At 46.9% G+C, this 21,091-nt stretch overlaps 1 protein-coding gene across 8 annotated transcripts in view; it reads right to left on the reverse strand.

The window, feature by feature from the left end:
* Window positions 1-711: 711 nt before the first annotated feature.
* GLI2 (GLI family zinc finger 2) overlaps window positions 712-21,091 on the reverse strand; it is a 201,752-nt gene continuing 181,372 nt past the window's right edge. For all 8 annotated transcript variants that reach the window (XM_032445769.1, XM_015868813.1, XM_015868814.2 and 5 more), the window contains 6 exons: window positions 20,300-20,431; window positions 16,773-16,922; window positions 13,617-13,781; window positions 10,122-10,403; window positions 6,761-7,097; window positions 712-5,867 (listed from right to left, as the gene is read on the reverse strand). In XM_032445769.1, the coding sequence (XP_032301660.1) occupies window positions 3,511-5,867; window positions 6,761-7,097; window positions 10,122-10,403; window positions 13,617-13,781; window positions 16,773-16,922; window positions 20,300-20,431 (3,423 nt within the window). In that variant the 3' untranslated portion in view covers window positions 712-3,510. The remainder of the gene's footprint in view (window positions 5,868-6,760; window positions 7,098-10,121; window positions 10,404-13,616; window positions 13,782-16,772; window positions 16,923-20,299; window positions 20,432-21,091) is intronic.

The raw sequence follows: 21,091 nt of genomic DNA on the forward strand, positions 1-21,091 counted from the left end.
AGTGCCATAACTGATTCACGGGCCACCTGCTTTACTAAAGAGCCAACTTTATTCAAAATCTACAACCAGCTAAATGCCCCCTCACCCCCTCCAAAGTTTTAGCTGTCCACATCCACCCACCTCTATACAATTAAATTGACAAATCAGTGTCTTGAGTGGCTGAGCCAACTCCTGCCGCAGTTAAACGGGACCTTCTCATCAATGGGCCAGACCAGGCTCTAAGTGGTTCACGACTGATGTATCTGTTCCTCACTGTATGACTTCCCATCATATATATAGAGGACAATTAATTTCTTCTCTCTACAAAGCCAGACTTCAACTAGTCAGTGTCAATATCCATCACCACTTTTACCGATCGGCCTCCTTTTGGACACAAATCAAGATAGCTAATGAGCTGTTTTGCCATGAATCTTCCAGTTGCTAAATTTTTCCAGAGCTCACTCTGCACTACCTCAACCTCCATCAAACCACTTCTGCTGAGCAACATGGCTGTACTCTCTGCAGGTCCCCAGCCTCACCACCTCTATCTGTCACCTCCATCGCATCACTGACTGGAAGCTCTTCAAGGCAGGACCATTGCACATCCATGCAGTGGTACAGACCAGGCCCATCCAGCTTCTTCCCATCCATTCCTAGGCACTACCAGAGTCCAAACGTGGCGATGACAGACGGATACCAGCCACTATTACCAATAACAACAGGCACAAGGAGTTACGAAAAAAAATTACTTTTTAATGTACAAAAGGTTTATATACAGTTTCAGCATGTTACCTCCGTTCTTACGATGTAGAAAACAGCTAAAAATGTTCTTAAGATATAAATTTGACAGAACAATTCACCTACAGTACTTTTAGTAATGATGTCTTCTATACATAATATGTACAGTGCTGGAATGGTTATTATAATACTATTTCAGTAAATGAAGGAAGACCACATCTGGAAAGTCTGAGAAATCTCAAGTCATTTGGTTTTGCTTTTGCATTTGATCTTTTGTTAATGAGATATCTGTGAAGAGGGACTCAGCAGACACCACTGCCCTATGCAGCTGTTGAAAAAAATCACATTAGCAGTCAAAGGACACACCAAGGCCTGACTGGATGTAGCACATGGGATGCCCAGTTGCACTCCGAGTGTCCAGGACAACAATCAACATCCTAAAATACGTACTGCCCTCTTTTCATAAATGCAAAGGCAAGGGCAAGGTCAGCAATTGCAGAATATATACAGCAGACTATAAAACAATCCCTTTACACATACCTTTCACGAGAGACACAAACCAACAGCCAGACACCTTGCTTCGCTTTCCTGTCCTCATGCACCCAGGACATCAGTGGGACCTCGAGGTGAGAGCATCCTGTGCACACCCTTTGCATTTGGGATGAGGTTGGGATCGCAGGATGCTGAGCACCACCTTCCTGCACCAGCTGTGCCCAGGGATGTTGGGCAGCAGGGCTGTCCCAGCCACCACTGCCAACCCCAGCTGCTGGGTATGAAACAGCGCAAAGTTTTCCTGGAGATAGCACTTGATGTTTTCACACCAGCTGGGAGCAGTGAGCCTGACACATCAGCTTGTGCAAAAGGAAAGCAGGGATGCTGGGAAACCAGAAAGCACCTTACAGGGCCGTCGCCGTCTTATGCAGGGTATGGAGACAGAGCCATGGTGGGGAGACGGGAAGGAGAGAATGAGGCCCTGAAGATGTATTTGGTCAAACTGTGAGAACCTAGGGAGGATGCCACACTTGTTCCCTTCAACACGTGGGGCTGTGAGAGCAGGATGGGGAGAATCATCCTTGTCCTGCACAATCAGGAGTTAAGCAGGGTCTCCTGCCTACATGCACCCACCACTTCTACCCTTCTGTCTGGCAACAACATAAATAAATAATACTATAAGGATTGGCTTCGGTGCCAGATGAGTTTGGCCTGGAAACAGCTAATCATTACTAGAAGCAGTTATATTCTGGTGGAGGATTTGGTTTTGGGAAGCCCTGCTCCTTCCACCTCTTCCCCAAGAATGTTTGCAAGATATTCTCCCAGACAGAGCCACTATTTTGATCCAAATACCTGTTTTGAGACTATCCAGATGTCTGCCTACACTGCAGACTGCAGGTGCAGTGCTGAGCTCAACCAGCCTGGGTACAAAGAGCAGTTTGTAGGTCGGCCAGGGTGTTCTTTTTGAATACAGCAGCTCTTTTCATGCTGACCAAAGCTGGGAGACAGGTTAACGCAGCACTGGGTGGGTGCCAACAAGCCTCCTTGCAGGGCAGCATGCATTAGCTCATGGTTGGCCTCCTGTTAGTGCTGTCACGTGCCTGACGCATGCATGGGGCCTTGGTAGAGCCCTGCATGGAGCGCATCACCCAGCTGAACCCCAGCCAAACAGACTAGGTCCTACAGTGCAGACTGGGCCGAAACAACCAGAAACCCTCCACTGCTATCACTTTTCAATGTGTGAGTACTTTATCTTAGAAAACCCAAAGGAAAGCAAAGCTGTGGCAAAGCTGCACGGGGATATGGTAATGCATGCTTCAGAAACACAACATTAAAGAAGTATTCAGGACCCTTATAGAAGTCCCAGCAACACTCAGAGGGCACAGCTGTGCGTGTGTCAGCCTGCACACTGCAGCCTTCCTGCCACAGGGGATTATTTCCCAGTGATTGCTGTTCCTGGGCCTCTGCTCCACTCGGCACTTGATATAAACCACGTTGTAAACACATCTGATCAAAGAGCACATTCACCTTTCAAGTGTCTCATCAATGCGTCTTTCCAATGTTTTCTCAGAAACACTGCTATGTTTTTATAAATGTACATTTCATATACACTTCTGGCAATACGCTATATTTGATTTTTAAAGGAAGAGAGGCCTTGGCTATTAAACACGAAAGCACGGTAAGGCACTTTGCTGAGAAGCCATTTGGAATCCATGCTCTTTGCAAGGTACAAAGGTATTTGTGGTACAAAACAATACTGCTGGCAGAGGGCTTGTTTGGAGACATAACTAACCACCGCTCTCATTGGAGTGGCATACACAGTATGGCTTTAATTCTGATCAAAATCACATCCTTTTTTTTTTTTTTTTTTTTTTTTTTTTTTTTTTTTTTTTTTCCTGGAGTGGGCTGAGAATGGAATTTTTTGCAAACATAACTAATGGGAAATGACGGGGAGCGCTGTCTACAGGGATGGAGGTAGGGGGCTTTTGTCTTTAACCATGCAGTCTCCTAGCCTGGTGGCAATACTCTGTTCAGTGCTCTGGGGAATAAAGCCAAAAGTAATACTAGAGGTGCACCTCTGCAGTGCTGATCTGCCTGCATGTAGTTTACATAGCTCCGTACATAGACTTACTTTGTTTTTTTTTCCCACTTTGAATCCCTTTAAGGTATTTAATACTTACAAAAACAAAACAAAACAAAACAAAAGTCTACTCTATTGGAACAGGTTATTTTTCAAAAGCACTTTGATAAACCTGCTTTACACAGACCCCTTGGATAGCACTCAGGCCTTGTGCTTTACTGTTAGGACATCATGTTGAGAAATTTACTCTCTTCTGCCAGGGTGGTCAGCATGGAGCTCATGTCTCCTATTGCCATATTGCTTATTCCTGTGGGTATGGTGGGCAGAGTCAGAGAGTTTCGTGGAGTCGTCAGACGAGAGGAGTTCTGGGAGAGGTTCTGCAGGATGCTGGGGCTCAGGGTTCCCGACATCAGGCTCGAGTGGTCCCCATCATCCATGATGGCATCAAAATCTATCTGGGGCGGCTCAAGACCTTGTGAGTCCACCGTGCTGGACACCTGGTTGGTGCCCGGGGATGGCAGAGCGGCTGGCTTGCTGCTCAGTGCGCACTGCTGCTGCCTGACCCTGCAGTCCGAGTGATTATCAAAGCCGCTGTTCTGTTCATACATATGGATCTGACCATAATAGTACATCAAATTATTTTCCCTCGTGCCATCCGCACACTGTTGGGTCGATGCTGGCAACATGTCGCCGGCTCTTTTATGCACAGCCTCCACCGCCTCTTGGCCAGGACTCATGGTGTTTGTAGGGTGGGGAGTTCTCATGTAGCCCAGCTGCTGCACGGTGCGGAGGCCTCGAGGCCTGTTGGCTGGGCTGGGCTCAGCAGGGGGACGAGGTTGGACCATGCCAGGTGGATACGTCTGCGCCGCTGAACCCATCATGCTCTGCTGGGGCTCAAAGCTCTGCTGGTTGGAGGGCATGATGGGCTGATGGAAAGCCTCCTGAGCCATAGGGAAGTTCATGTGGGTTGGCTGAGATGAGTAGTTCTGCTGGCTCGGTTCGTGCATGACTTGGTTCAGCATTGTGCGCTCGCTGTTGCTGCTGACCATTAAGGATGGGTCGGTCGCCATGTCCATTTGCTGAGGGTGGAGGTGGGGCCCAGACTTTGTTGCCATGTTGCTGCAAGAAGGAGAAAGCTGATTTGGGTTGCCGTTGATTGCACTGGGGCTTAGCATCTGATGAGCTTGGTTATACCCTGCCTGTGAGCCCAGATCAGGGTTCATCCCTGGGCCTACACTCATTGGCTGCTGCCGCAGCTGCATACAATTTAGCCTTTGGCCATCCATGCCCACATTTCTTTGCATAAAGCTCTGCTGTGTTACATTCATGTTGTTTTCTGGTAGCTGCATCTGCTGCTGGTTGTAGCTCTGGTACTGACCAAAGTTCTGCTTCTGCTGGACCACAGCTAAGTTCCCTTGCGAAAACTGCTGCTTTGATTGATTGGACATGATATCAACTGTACCCGAGCTTACTTCATTCCACTGGACAGGCATGTTATTTTTATTCATGTCTGAGGCCGCATCAAAGCTCATGGAACACTCTGCCATCATGGGCCCCAAATGGCTCATGCTCGCCTCGGCCACCGCCATCCTGCGCTGGTTGGGAAAGGCTGGGGGCTGCAGCTTCCCGCCTCCCTGGAAGCTCTGCATCTCATTGCTGTACCCCATGGAAGTGCTCTCAGCCACGGTCCCACTGTTCTGAGATTTGATGTACTGTACCACATCATCTGGCAGCATAATGTCATCATCTCCAACAGGCACCTCTGCCTCCCCAGACATGGCCTCCATGGCAATGTTTTCACTGATGCTCAGTGGCCGGGGTGAGTAGGTGTGCCGGGCAAGACTTCCATCAGAGCGCCCATAGCTCTGCATGCTGAAATTCCTCCGGTCTGCAGGATGTGGAGGATGGAAGGGGTTCATGCTGTTGGTGCTGTTGAAGCGGTGAACTCTTGGAAGGGCCTGGGGCTCTCCAGCAGGTCTCCTCACAGGGTCGCTTGCCCGTCTCGCACAGTTGCCCGGAACTTCATGGGGAAATGCTGCAGTGGATGTGTAGCTGTAGTTGTTGCCATCACTGCAACGTCTGGGGCCTGGTGGGAGGCGAATGGAGGGCAAGGTGGGCTCTGGTCCATCCATAAGTGAAATTCTATTCTTCAAGGTCATCCTCTCCATGTTCGGAAGAGGCGTTGGAGGAGGGCCCCCTGTGGCAGCAGCATACTTGGCTTTCAGCCTGTAGTGCTGAGCTGGTGTGAGGTTCAGTAGGCCCGGCATCCCACTGCACTGGCTCGCCTCACTTGACCGGCGGGAAGCATCTGTTGAAATCGGGTCATAAGAGTCAGCAGAGCTCGTGTTATTGGGACGATGCCCAAGCTGTGAAGCTTCGCTGGAGCGGCGGCTGGAGAAGTATGGGGAAATCCCTGATGATCTGCGGCTCACGGTGTAGGCAGAGCTGATGGTGCTTGTCGTACTATCACGGCGCTCATTGATTTGGTTCAGCATCGTAACCTCATTGACAGACAGCTCCATTATTCTCGGATTAGGCAGCGTAGCAGAAGAACCACCACTGTTTTCTAGAATAGAGCCTAAGAGAAAGATTGTGGGGAAGGAAAATATTTAGTCAGTTGAGAAATTCCAGTTGATAATGTCCTTGGTTCCAAAACAGAGACACACTAAGGCACCCCTAAGCCCAGCTGCTGAGGAAGAGCCTCCACATGAGCTTCTCTTAGTGGGGAAAAAGTAGGACTGGTGTGAACTATGCCTCAGGGCAAATGTGCAGCTACAACCACAACTGTTTACTGGAACAGAAACACAACAGTCAGGAATAGGAAGCTGCCAGACCAAAAGCTGAAAGTCAAGGGTTCTTCTCAGACTGAACCAAGAAGCTTCAATATACTAAGCCTGAGGTTTAGTGCCAACAAGGACCTTGAGACCTCTTGGCAAAGAAGAGGAGCACAAAAGGTATCATAAAGATACCTTTATCAGGAATCCCCAGCCAGAGGAAAACTAGTACACGAAGCTGTAGGCAATAGCCAGTATTGTTACTGGCTGCTATTCTTGAAGTAACAAAAGGCTCACCAGGGTAAGAAAAAGTATGGAGGGCTTGGCTGGTTTGCTGCTGTGCTCCAACAGTCTCTTTGGAAGCACATCAGAACTTGGAGAACTGTTACGACTGGAACAAATCTAAGTAGTTTTGTGGCTGCCACCAGGATGCTAAAGACTCTGCAATTGGGTTCTGGACAAGCCCAGGAATAAGATTCTTCTGTCTCCCTTTACAGCTCTGCAGTCTAGGTTTCTTTTGCACATAACCAGACAGCTGTGCTTCCACTCAAACCCTCCATTTTACCTAATGCTTCTATTCAGCAAGGACTGACTCAGAGATCATAAGAAACAATCCAACAGGGCAGACTCTTGGTTATGAGACCTGAGACAAGTTCTGGAGGGTTCCTACAGGACAAAGCCTAAGCCCATGACTTACCATTTCCTGAGATGGGAGGCAGCTTGGTGTTTCTGCCTTGTGGAGCTGGGTTCACCCATGAGCAGGAATCCTTAACTGTCTTGAGTTTCTCTTTCTTGAGCTGTTCAAGTCGTTGCATTGTCGTCATGTGTTTCCTCAGCTGCAGGCTGACTGTCAAATTACCAGATGAGACCGTTGAGTCCACAACAGGAGCGTTGTCATCCAACGCCGTCAGATCTCCCAGACTTCCCCCGCTGTGCATGTTCATTTCTACTCCACTGTCATTGTTGTTGGTGCTGCCCAGGGGTGACGGCTCACTGCTGCATGATGACTGGCCACCAGGACTGGACTGACACATCTTGGGAAGGAACAGAGGAGGAGTTGGACAAGTGAAAAGAAACCAGGAGCTCAGTACCCTCAATGGGCTCCATGTTTGGCCCTATCCCACGTGTCTCCTCATATTACATTTCACTGCCACAGGATCTCAGCTCTACCAGAGAGCATGGACAGCTTCCCTGGGGAGGAGAGCAGGGCATCACCTGCAGCTGGAGAAACTGGTGCGTTCAAGTGGAGGATGGAGAGGAACCAATGTTCCAGCCAAATATTAAAGGGCAGATACTTTTTGAAGAAAAGCTGCACATGCTACCTGGTTGCAAGGCATATTGCAGCAAGCAGTGGTTTATCTAACATAGGATCAAAGCCTATGTATTTCAAACACAACATATTTCTGTCCCTTCTATCATATAACTAGATTAGCTAACTAATTTCCCAGCCAGGTAAAAACCTTGTTCACTTTTTGCAAGCTCTCACTTACAAATAAGACAGATAAGCAGCATAAATACTTAATTTATTTACATTAGAAATTGCACATTGAGTAGTTCATTTGCAGTAGACACTAAAAGGTCTGAACTTTCTCTGAGGTAGCACTGGTGCTACCCAACAGGACACCTAGTTTCTCTGCTCGAAGCCCACACTCCAGCAACTATCAGAAAGTGGGAACACTGAAAAGGCAACAAACTTTGCTTGAGGCCAAGGTGGGAGTGCAGGGTGATGTTTTACTGTTTTACAGCAGCTCTCAGTGGCAGGTCTGTCTGGCTCTGATGGCCTCATAGCCCTTCAATCAGGATGACAGAGACTGCAATCCTGGGACTTAATGTTGAGCTGTGATACTCAGAACAACACAATAGTGAGAGTCCTGAGACATTGTTATGTTCTCTCTTTTCTGTGTTTGAGCAAATATCCTCTGCTCCCCACCATTACTTTGCTCTACATGCCTCCACCTCCTCTCTGCAGGGTTAGCTGGAGACAGCAGGTTTGCTAGAGACCGTGCTTTACTCATCAATTTTAATACAAAGGATTTCTTTGCTCACCTTAGTACCGACTGTCCTTAGGAAGGTAGAGTAAGGAAGGGTAAGCAGGAATAAAGAACAGGTTGTTAGGACAAAGACAGCAACGACAGAAAAGACCATGTTAGTATATGGAGGAAGAGGGGAGTGCAGACTACAACACAAATTGCTAATATTTCCTTGTCCCATACGCTGCCTTCCCTGCCACAGTATCACAGAATAGCTTGGGTTGGAAAGAAACTCAAAAGTCATCTAGTCCAACACCCCTCCATAAGCATACTTTTAGTGTAAAGTCATTACCCCTAGTCCTTTCATTATAGAGCCAGGTAAAACTTCACTCTCCATCATTCTTAAATGCCCCTTTTCAGTTTGTGGGCCCAGACAAAAGCCCCTTGCAAAGACCTCCCACCAGTCTCTGTGGGTTTAGATTAGACCAAACCGGGATCAACACAAAGGGCCTCAGAATTAAGGGAAATAGTGAAACATCTCACCCCTCCCACCACACTGATTTTAAGCAGGAAATGTGAGATGATCTTCCAGGTTAGATGCTGCCTGTTATGGGTGAGGTGCTGTACAAGGAGAGTGTAGAAGATCACCAGACACATGGGTCTTGCTGTCAGTGAGACAGCTTGGATGCAGCCCTGGGAGCACAGAGAGCTGGGAAAACAAGCCCACACCTTCTGAAGAAACTGGGTGTGGAGCTGTGATTGTGCTTTTGTTTTCATAATAATAAAGATAAACACACAGAGGAAAAGTACTGAGAGAGGTCATCCTGTTCAGCAGTTCTCACGGACCATTTTTATAACCCAGTGCAGAGTATCATTAAGGTAAAACTGTTCTTTCAGTCAGAGACGTTTTGGATGTGAAAATGCTCAAATCTTTCACAACCAAAACATGAAGCTCATTACTAATTTGTTAACAATCGCACCCCTTAGCCTTATTCAGAAAATCATTGTCCTTTCAGGGTATTTTGTTTGGTTGGAACAGAAATCTTTAAGCCTGGATTCAAATCAAGAAAATACGTATTTTGGAGTTCAAAGTACCTCCAGCTCTAGCGAGAAGTCTGGGGACTGTATTTACACCCTCCTTCAAAGGTGAAGGCCATTTCTGCCACATCTGGCCCACATTCTGCCACAATCTGAACTGGTACAGGAGACCGGAACTTTGGGAATGAATCTAAAGAGAACTATCAAAAGGCAGAAGTGCTCCTATGCATTCAGCGTCCCACCTCCTTCACCAGCAGTGCTATGCTGGATGAGGTCTGAACACACTTGGGCCCATCACTGTTAGCACCACTGACTATGCCACTGCCTACTGCGGAGTTGCTGTATTGGCTGGAATGTTGTTAAACAGTCTTTGTTTCAGCTTGTGGCAACTCACGGGGATGTAAAGTATGATCATGGTTGACTACAAGCTCACAGTCTGTGAGCCAAAGAAGAAGGACTGTTCATTCCAGCTCACCTGTTTATTGCAGGCATCATTTCCCCAACCACAATCTTTCCTGGCAGATGGAGGTCCTGCAGTGAACTGGTGTACCCCTGAGCAATTAGCTCTAGCTGGGACAGAGGGTTGGACTAGATGATCTCAAGAGATCTCCTGTTAACCCCAGTGAAAGAAAAACAGTGAGGGAGGTGGGGAAGGAGGAAGAGAAAAGGGATGGACTTCCGTTTCAAGACACATTCATCAATCTGCGTCCTACATCTCTTGCGAAATTTAAACTGGTGAGGAGGGTACTGCAAATCTGTGATATTGCCACATTTTACCCAAATACACAACACAGGCAAGCCAAGCACGATACTAGATATCACACAGCCCCCATGACTCCATGGACAGAAATGTGTGCTGCTGGGTAGGAAAGTACAAAATGTTCTCGACTGTGTCCTGACCTGCAATCTCATCTCTGGACCTGAACTCTAGGGTGTGGGCAGCTGAAGAGCAACTGCCTGCAGAGGTAAATGGCATGCAATGCTTCACGCCCCCACGGTACTGCAGAAATTAGGAACTGTGTGAGTTCTGCTAAGAGCAACTGCTCTTACCACAGAATTCTCTGTTTTTATCGTTTTGACTTGTAAGCAATCCTCCATGCTCCTCGTGGTACTGTTGGCCTCAGGGCTCTCCTCTGACACCTTACTGCTCTGCTTGGCGCTTGCCTCATTGTCCCCATTTTCTTTGAGCGGAGGTGGCCTTGGGTGGACATCGTTGCGCTGTTTCTTTGTGACGTGGGCATCGGGTCCATGTACGGTCTTGACATGTTTCCTGAGGGAACTGGGGTCCGTGTACCTCTTTGTGCAGCCAGGGATTTTACAGACATAGGGTTTCTGTAAATAAAAGCAGATATTGTGTTATATTTAAAGCAAGCCCAAATATTCCAGGTGCATTGTAAGGGCAAAGAGAATATAGAGAATATGGCTGTCAGCAACAACAACACATGGGGCATCTGCTCCACAGGGTTTTCCAGGACCAAGACACTCCAGATATGATATATCGGCTGCTGCTGATCCACACAGACCTGGCCAGTCATTTGATGTTGGCTAAACTCCTTGTTTTCAGTTTTATGGATTAAAAGACAGCTAAGAATTCATGAAATACTTTCCTAATATTACTTTCCCGTGTATGTATTTGCTTGGGTGGCCACAGGAATGTTTCCTGATTACGAATGGGCGGTTGGTGATGTAGAGGACTGGCCACAAGGCATTCTCTCTGCTAAGGTGGGGCGTGCACCAGGAAAACGCTTGAGACCTGGCTGATGAAATTCCAGCAAAACCAAGCTGGAACCCTACACAATCTATCATACCACTCCAGCACCTGTCACCTTGAAATCTGTTATTGTGCAAAACAATCCACAGACGTGCAATGTTTTTTTTTCAGACGATAGCGCTCTAGTCCTGAATTCATGAATCATTGATTGCCACAGGAAAACAAGGATGAAGCCATGCTTCTGAAAACAGAACTCAGCAATCTGATACTTTTCTTCTTTTTCTTCTTCTAACTTATTTATTTATTTATTGAGCTTCCAATTCGAAGTGCATTTGCACCACAGTTGTTTGAGCTGATGCTGCTGTGCTGGAAGCTCTGAATTCATCACAAGTTCCACTTTCAGCCTCACAGCTACTCTAAGTATTTCTTTGCCTATGCACTGGAATAGATCCACAAAAAAAACAACCCACTCTGATAGATGCTGTTTGAAGGCTTCCCAAAATGACCATTCTTATTCTTTTTTTAAAAAATCTGTTTTCTAATGTTATCCAGAAACCTAAGTAAAAAAAAAAAATACAAAGGAGTGTGTATTCTTTGCAGAAAGCAACTATAATCACATGAAAAACATCAGAAGTCTGTTTCTTATTCAAAAGCATGTTTCCTGGCTGATCTTGGCAGATCATTTTAACAAACTAAATGCTTGTAACGCCACACTGAGGTAAATATTTAATATATTTTAACACTGGGTAAACCAAAGCACAATATGTAAAATAGTTTGTTTATGAATCTCACACAACTCCTCCTATGAGGCATTATAGAAATATTACTGCTACTAAAGCACACTCTGAAGAGCAGATACCACCCCCGTGCTATAAAAGCAACATTAAACAGTTAGATGCTACAGGAAGCAGTAGAAGAGGGAAGAATTCCTATCTGTTATCTGAACTTTTAATTTGTGTTGTTGGATGCAGGCTGTGTAGGGTATCAACATATTGATTGGTCAGGGTCCAAAAGGAGATGGATGTTTCTGCCCTACAGCTTCACCTTTGTGCAAAATGGGAACATAGAGGAGCAGGGACCTTGCATCCAAGCTTTGCTCACATGAAAAGTGGAGTCATCCTTGTGCAGCTCCTGATCTGGATCACTTGGGAAGCTGAACCCATTTGAAGAAATGTAATGTAATAATACAGCCAAAGGCAAAATTCCATATGTAGGAATATGGGACATCTCTTGGACAAACAGAAGGGAAGACTCTGGCACGCCTAGGAGGCATCCAGGAAAAGCTTTAGGGATCAGAGTTCAAGTGATCTACAGGCAAAAAATAATCCACATACTGAAATTAGTTCACATGCGCTTCAATGCGCACAAACTGGTCAGAGACTCTGTATCCAGTACTGAAAGTTGTACAAGAAGTCTTGGTCTATCCAAGTGAGGATCCTTATGGATGGAAGAGGCACACAGAGAACTGATCTAAGATAGGAAACAAAGCTATACTAGTGGGAGACTTCAGTGCCTTGATTGGCGTACTTAACATGAGAGAAAGAAGAGCAGCTTAGTGTAGTGCTGTGGAAGGGAAATAGCAACAATGAAAGAGACATTGCATACAGCACTGGGGGAAGACATAGGAAGCTTCCAGGGCTGGAAAACAAGCTATTTCTAACACATGAAGCTGTACCAGTGAGAGTAAGTCATCCTATCCAATTCCCAATAGAATAAGCTTTAACAGAAAACAAGTTTTGTTAACCAAACACCAGCTATTGAGAATGCAGGCTTGGCTGCTCAGCAGGTGAGAGGTTGCTTGTCCTGTTGGTCACTCCTGATCTCAGGGTCTGCACAGCCTTGAACCAACCCCAGTGCAGATACAGGTTAATTTTAACCTCCATCTCGCTGAGGAAATAGCTCACAGGCAAAGGACAACCCTAGCATCTGGGTTTATATCCAAACAAATTAAAATAATACTTAGATCCAGGTCTCAGCATCACACAGAACAAAAGGGCGCCCTTGAGTCTGAATCCTTATTCTGACTTGAACAGAAGAGCTTCAACCTACAGAGCTGCGGTTATTACTGGCAGATATTATGATGCCAGAGATAGAAATACTCCCCAAAAGTCCTTAGCATCACTTTAAAAAGCTCTCATCCATAGCACTTGTGTTCCACTCTCCAATAGTCTATATTTAACAGTTGCAAATTAGGCTGCAGACTGAATTCTTCATGGCTGCAAACATTATTAGAACTTCAGAGTGTTGTTTTTTCTCCCCCTGTCAGCTAATTAGTGGTAATATAAATTTCAATCGTCGGCTATGGTTGATTGCAACAGACCATCACATGCGTTACAATAAAGGCAATTTCCTCTGCTCCCCTACTACTAATAGCGGGTCTTAATTAGCCAAGGTTAACAAAGCATTGCATTGTGCTCTATCACTGTACATCAAACGATGGAGGAAGTATTATTTCCAGAGTGTCAGAATCCCGGGTAGCTGTTATGCTACTGCAGGTCTGTGCCACACGAACGTGAAACACCACATGCACAAACATACAACCCTATTCGCGCTATTAAAAATTATAAGTTTGGAAAATGCTCACTTATAATTTCCAAAGCCGATTAAGAAGTTTGCATACTTTAACATCTGTTTATGATTTCAAACATGGCTTTCATAAATATAAAGCTAACGTGGTCTGGCTCTTCAACAAAATAAATCCCATTAAAAATAAGAAAAACCTCTCATTACAGTAGGTTTCTTTTTACACGAGTCCAGCGTGTAAAGTGCATGTTTATTGTCAGCAAAATGAAACAAAAAAGCTCTCCGTTGAGCTGCGGTGAGTCCAGGCTTACCTCATTGGAATGCGTCCTGTTCTGGTGCTTGGCTCTATCCGAGGCATTGGAAAAGGCTTTATTGCAGCCTTCGTGTTCACAGACGTAAGGTTTTTCTCCAGTGTGGGACCTCAGGTGTGTCTTTAAGTTCTCCAGGCGGGAATAAGCCTTGGAGCAACCCTCAAACTAAAAGAAAAAAAGAAAACAACACAAGAAGGGTGATTAATTAACCAGAAAAATTTGATTTCCCTCCTGCCTAAAACCTTCTCATCTGTTTCTCATTCTTTCTCTTTTTTTTTCCCCCCTTCCCTTTAAAGGGCTTGTGTTTTAGGGAACAACATCCACTTTGTTGGGAGAATTCCCCTCCCTAGGCAGGCTGAGAGTTTCAGTGGTGACTCACACTTAAGGTGCTGCTCCTTGTCGGGTACACACCTGACATTTCAACAAGAAACTGCTTTTTCCAGCGGGCCTGAACAGCCCTCCATTCTCTTAGCCATCCCTTTGCAACTAATATACTCCTTTCCTCTCACTCAGAGAACTGACGGCTTCTCGACAGCTTGACCAGCCTTGCAGCTTCCCTAGCTCCGGAGCTGGAAAGACCAGACCGTTCTCTAACACACAAGTAAAAATCTAGCAAGCTTTGAAGTTTCCCAAATTACAGCCTGGGTATACTCTTGGAAGATGCTGTGGTCAGGCTGTCTGACATTACAGTTTAAAAAACAAGGCTCTCAATCTTGAAGACAGATGGATTCTTGGATGAGAGTACAGGCCAGAAGCCTTGCTCCTGGAAGGAAACCAGCTGCCCACACAACAAGAAGGAGCAGCTTGGGAGTTACACCGTCAGGCTTCAGGAGATGCAGTTCCACCACTCTCTGCTCTGTTTGGAGGTTTCTCCCTGCACCTGCCCCATCTGCAGCATGAAGGACCTCACCAGTCACTCAGATCCAGGAGGCTGTCTTAAATGCTCTTGGATGAAGCATGCAAGAACTTACAAATGCTGAATTTTAAGGAATCCAGGGCTTCCTTCCAAATTCTGGCTGAATGCAGCCCTCACACTAACCACAGGGTGAACTTAGGTGCAGTAGTTCAGGTGCCACTGTCCTGGCTCTAGGCAGGTAGGGCTCCTCTAACTAGGTTCTCCCATTCCTTGTTATCTAGGACCCCAGCACACGGGCACAGGATGATCCCGTACAGCTTCGCTGTGCTGGAAAACAGACAGGGTTACTCAGGTATCCCTTTATGGTCTGGCATGGGGATGGTGGAAGTAAGGGTTCTGTGATCTTCTGTTACCCAGATCTCTTCAAGGAGCAACTTCAAGAGATTCCTTCTGTGGGTATGTTTGGACAGGATGAATCTGGTTCACCTTCCTCAGACAACCTTCCTCAGCCCATTAGACCCTGTAACTGTGAAGTAGCACAGTATAGCATTTCCTTCCCTTGGAAGGCAGACAGTCCTTTACAACTGGAGTCATTTATGGTTACTGAAACACATCATTCCACTCGTTGAAAAACAAAAGGAACTCAGCATGAGTTCAACTCCAAGTGTCCATTCTTGGTTTTGCTGGATACTGACACAAAAAAAAAAATGCATTTGAAGAAGAAAAACTCTGAGGTTCCATTTTCAAATAAGATCTCAGCAAAGCATCCTGTGTTTGTTCAAAGAGGCTGTTCCCACTCTTATGCGTGGATTTGATTATGTCAGTGGGAGTTCTGGCTGTCATCTGTTGAAACAATTCTTTACCGGATCCCAAGCTGCAATGGGGTTCATCTGTAGCTTTATGTACACCACAAACTTCTTGTCTGAAATGAATGGCACTTGGAAAAATCACTGCCAGACTCAGGCAAGGAATGCTCTGCCAAAGAAGGGCACCATCTGCAAAGCTTCCGTGTTATCCCAGACAATTGTTAATGGTCAACACTCCACTTCAGAGAGGGCTGCTATGACACAACACATGCAGAAAGACCACAGTTCTCCTGCAGGCAGAGGATGGCTCAAAACTGCAAACTCCCACAGCCCTGTCACTGCTCCAGTGAGAGAAAACCAAGACTGGAGCGAGGTGGGATTGAGCAGCAGTGGATTTTCCTGCTCCATTTCAGCAATGAAGAAGTCCCTGCTACTTTTCACCTTTTTTGTCCCTCCACCTGCAAGGGACTTCTTTCTCACTTTGCAGCACATCACCGATCAATTCTCCTTGATACTTCCAAAAGTAAGATTGGTAAAGCATGAGAATTGGGCAAGGTACTTTAGAAGATTAAAACAAAAGACATAGCCCTATGCCCTGGGGAGCTTAGGCTTTAAATTAAATGAACACAGGGCTGGAAGATTGATAAAAGAGTTGTGCAGCAAGCAAATAATACATATCCTAATATTTGTAAGCAGGAGCTGGGAGAGAGTTGCAGGGGGAGCAGGGCTGGAAGTGACTAATACAGCAGAAGAGGAGGAAGATACTGGAGGAGGGCTCAGACATCTGCCAAGCAGAAAGAGAGGCTCATCCTGGAGACCCTGGGGAGAGGAACAGCATAATGCTGGCAGTGGAAGAGGTACTGGCAAGAGGAAAAGGGTGGGAGTAGAGGATAGCAAAAGATATGGCTGGGCCCTAGGGCTGAAGCATACGTGGGAAGAGATGATGAGCAGCTCTCCTCTCCCACCAGCTGGCCGCAGCCACGGAACTTCATGGCTTATTTCTTTCCAGTGTTCCCTCTCATGCCTACTTGGCTGCCCCACATCAGCCAGTGGCTTGATGAGAGACTCCATGTGGGATGAGAGACATGGGCTTCAGTGTCTCAAGGCTGAGGAAGAGGTGAGCTTCTACCCACAGGACTGAGATAGAAAACAGCACCTTACACTCTTTCTCAGTCACTGATTAATGCTAGGTGCCATGCTGTGTGCATGCAGCCGATTTGAGAACAGAGCTCCTCCTGAGGCTTAAGCACCCCAGGATTTACATCACCTCTGAATTAAGACAGGGGAGGCAGGAGATGTTGACCTAGGCCCCCAGTTTCCCCACAAAATGCAGTTTTGCCCACCAGACTCTCAACTGCCCTCCTGGTGTAGCTGCACTGTCCCCACGGTGCAACCCACAAGCAGCAATGACCCTGTCTGCACACATCTGTGTGACCCCAAATCCAGTGTCCCACTTGCCAACCTGAGAAGTTCTGCATGTCCCCTCCAGCTCACCGTGCACTTGTGGGGCTTCTCTCCAGTGTGCCTTCGCATGTGCACCACCAGCATGTACTGAGCTTTGAAGGGCTTCTGCTCCCGTGTGCAGTCTTGCCAGCGGCAGACAAACTCCTTCTTCTCCCCATGGATATGATCGTTGTTGATGTGCTGGTGTGAGAGAAGGGAGAAACAGGTCACTCTTGGAACTGCTGATGCCAGCAAAGCACAGATGGTGTTCCCAAAACTAACTGTGCCCTCCCCAGTGCTTGTCATTGGGCACTGCACCTGGATGCCAGGTGCACAGATGACCCCAATAACCCCTCAGTCCACAGGGACACAGGGACCAGTGCTGTGGTCTGGCATGTCCAGCTGGGTGCTTGGTCCGAAGCAGCTATAAATCAGAGGTTTGCCATAAGTGCTGCAAAAGCAATGGGTACATGCAGCGCCAGGGAATGAGGAGCCCTCTTGGTGTCTCCTGGGGGTGCCCAGTACCAGTGCTAATGGGTTAAGAGAGGATGATGTTAGTAGACCACAGCTGACAGAAGTTGGACTCAATGATCCTTATGGGTCCCTTTCAACTCAAGATTCTATGACAGCGTCACTTCTGTCTGCTGAAACCTCCCACACCACACCGTGCAGCCAGGACCCCTTTGTGGAGAGATGCCAAAAGAGGGGGCAGAGGACACAAGGCAGCATGGTGCTGTCCCCAAAACCTCCACTTGCCTCAGAGTGGGGCTGGCAGGAAATGACAGCATCTGAAAGCTATGTGCTAGGTAGAACCTGGCAGACCCAATGACTGCTCATTTCTTAGGTCCCTAAAATCCTCCTTCTGGGTGCTGAAAGGTCAGCCCCAGAACATGTCAGCCTTCATGTTCCCTGAGAGGAAGATGAGGGTACTTTTCACTATCCAGAGGCAGATGAAACACTAACGAAAATAAACAGAGATGGAGACCAGCCCATTGGAAACACGGCTCCAGCAGCAGCCTTGTCTCTGAATGGGGTCCTGCTGCCAAAAATAATGCCTGTCCTTGCTCCTGTGTTTTCAGCAGACATTCACTGACAGGAAATCCTAAAATAAACCACTTTGGGTTTGGGTTTTGTTTTTTTGTGCTGAGATTTTTTTCCAGTCCCCATCTCCACCCCCTGGCCAAGGCCAGGCACACATGTTGTGGCTTGGGATGAGATTTGTAGGGGTGGCGGGGCAGCATGAGGACACAGAAAGTCAGGAAAACAGAGCAGTGTGCCTTCATGGCCCCGGCTGACTCAAGCCTGGCATTCCGTACACCATGACCCAGGCCTGGGGACAAAGACCTGCCACATGCCTGGATGATGGAGGGAGGCTGTGGCATGCAGCTTTGGGTTAGGTTTTGGGTAGGATTGGAGAACAGCTGCCTACAGCTCTGATTTTTTAACATGGCACAGGTGTTAAATTTTGGCAGAGATCTGGTTAGCCCCCTGGGAGACCTATGGACATATTGCACCACATCCAGACTGGACTGCAAAGAAATCTCCTGGCTCTGTTTACATGGGAATCTGACTTGCAACCAAGACTACGCAAAGCAGTGCTAGCAGGAAGCGTGTGGGCTCCCCTGTTGGGTTCCCCTTGGGCCAGAGGAAGACACTTTTATTGGTGGGGGACTGCAGCCCCCCTTACGGCTTATGAACTCACTGTCTGGGCAACATCTGCTTCCCATCACTCCATGCAGGAACAGTCACACGACTCACCACACTTAACTACGCTGCTCCACAGCCCCCACTAAACCCTTAACAGGCCTATGGCTTTCCTTGGGCTTCTTTCAGATGTGTGCAGCCTTCCAGGCTGGGACCGGTTGTACTTGAAAAAATACACTCTGATTCCCACTGCTCCTCTTTGACACGCAATGCTCCCATAAGCACATTGCCCACTGCGTGTGCAGAACAGGCCCTGCATGCCCAAGTACTTTGCTCTGCACACAAACAGGATTTTTTCCATGCATGGTGGGATGCCACCCTCTCAGAAGTTGGCCCATGACATCTGTATTTCATTTACATGTGTATTTTGGGCATCCCAAATCCACAACCCCGCGTTGCTAGTAATCATAGTACAAAAGTATCTGTTTTTATAGCCATCCAAATTTAGGAAAATCTTGGACATTCTGTCAAATATTTTTCTTTGGCTTTTCTCTGGAAATAAATTGTGCTGAGCTGCCTGGATCTGCCCTGCACTGGGTAGAGTTAAAGGGTTTTTCTTACCTTTGAGAGGGAAATGCACAAATACTGCTGGGCAAAAGTGAGACCAGCCCATCCGACATGGCCGTTGTGGTTTAACTACAGTAAAGTACCACCCTGAGACCTACAATGTGCAACCCATTAAACAGAAATGCTCGTTTGGACCTTGAAAACAATTTCCAGATCTGTCTGTCCTCAAGGACTTGTTGTTCTGGATGGGTGACATCTGGTAGGTTGGGCAGGTGTTTAGCCTTAGGTTGAAGAAGAATAAATGCCCCAGATGATCACCTGGAGCAGAGTCTCTCTGGGCTAAGGTTACATTTGTGCGCAGAGCTTGAGGGATAGAGACTAACGCTTACTTGGTGGTGTCTAAACTTGACTACAGTAAAATGTATAGCAAAGGGTTGCAACATGGTTGCTGAGGTTGATGAATTCCCAGCAAGCCCTGGCTGGTGTCCAACAAGCAGGGCTCACACCACAGGCCCTAATGAGGACTGGGAGGTTGCTGGGCCAAGGGCAGGATGGGGCTCAGACACAGATTTCTCAGGGACTTGCTTGGAGTTTGAGGGATTTTTCAACCCCAGCAGCGAAAATAAAACCAAACAGTGGATTCCCACACAAAACAAAGCACACAAAAGGTTCTTGGAATTAATTAGAACTGAAAATTTGGTTTGAATGACTTGGTTTGGAGATCCTTCAGAGAGCAGCTTCGACATTGGTTTGGGGACATCACTGTGATTATTGAAGCCTTATTTCCCAATTTTTAAAAAGTCAGCCCACTTCCTTTATTTCAGGCCCTGAGGGAGACACTGTAGCATGTCCCCACACTCTGGAAGTGCTCTGTTTTTTGCTGATGGGCAGGGAGGTGGGAGGAAGGAGCTGGGCACGTCAACAGTCCCTAAGTGACACGGCCTCACAGCTTGTGCCAAGGTCTGAGGATGGTATAGATCGTCCTGGCCCACATATAACTAGTGTAGGTGTATGAGGAGGCTCAGTGAATACAGCCTGAGAGAAGGACTCAGTCCTTCTCCCTATTTTCTGATCAGGTCCTATGCATGGATCTTCTTTTACTAGATGGTGCACAAGGGAGACCAAAACTGCAGCCTCAGCAGCTGGGGAGAGAACAACATCAAATAATCTATGAGACGCTTCTTGCAGCTAAACTCCTGAGGGAGCAGCAACCTGCTTTGGCAGTGTTTACACATCGTATCTCTGATTTGCACCTTTAGTAGCTCCCCGAGTGGGCTCTGGCTGTACAGCAGCTAGTGATAAAAAATGAGGACAAGTGCACAGAAACCCAAATTTATCGCTGGAGTTTCCTCCCAGCCATTACTCACATGGACGAGCTGCTCTTGAGTGTCATATTCCTTTGTGCACCCTTCCCAGTGACAGTTCGTCTCATAAATAACCTCAGGCTCCTGTTTACATTCATCCTTATCTAGATCTTCTTTCAGGTCTGTCAGATGCTCCTGCAAGACACAACAGTGCATTGTATAAGGTGAACTTCTTTCATCTGAATTCCTCTGTCACTCATAGATTACAGGGCAGGTACCAACTGATCACTAAGGTGAGCTCATTGTAGCAACACAGCATCCTTGATTACAGAGAAATAACGAGTTACAGAGTTTTGGCAGAAATGGATCAGAGTTAATGACAATACATGAAACACCCCAAAGCCATGGTTGCAGTGGTGTTGGCTCCAGTCAGGTCAGGAGCAGCTGCAGGAAAGGCTGGAGAAAGGAAAAAGCTTTTGATATTTGTTTTTGTCCTTTGCTGGAGCAACTTCTGATCTGTGGAGGTGAGGAAAATACGAGCACGAAGGAAACAGTCAAAGCTTATAGTTACCAGTCTCACCTGACATGGGCTGGGGAGAGGCATATATTTTATCTTTCAGTAGATCAGAAAATGATGCTTAACTGTTACCCAAAGATTAATGCCACCGGGACTCTCCACAGGGAAAAAGTGTTGAGCCTTCCGAACTTTCTGTGACTGGCAAATATAAGAATCTTGAGCAAGACCCCGTGATGACTGCAGAACAGAGATCCAGGGGTGCTGGCTCCAGTATAGGTTCTTCATACATTAGTTAATCTAATCCTAGGACACTGTGAGCTCTCTTCTGAACTTCTCTG

The sequence above is a fragment of the Coturnix japonica genome, chromosome 7 (genome assembly GCF_001577835.2).
Source record: "Coturnix japonica isolate 7356 chromosome 7, Coturnix japonica 2.1, whole genome shotgun sequence".
In the NCBI taxonomy this organism is placed as follows: domain Eukaryota; kingdom Metazoa; phylum Chordata; class Aves; order Galliformes; family Phasianidae; genus Coturnix; species Coturnix japonica.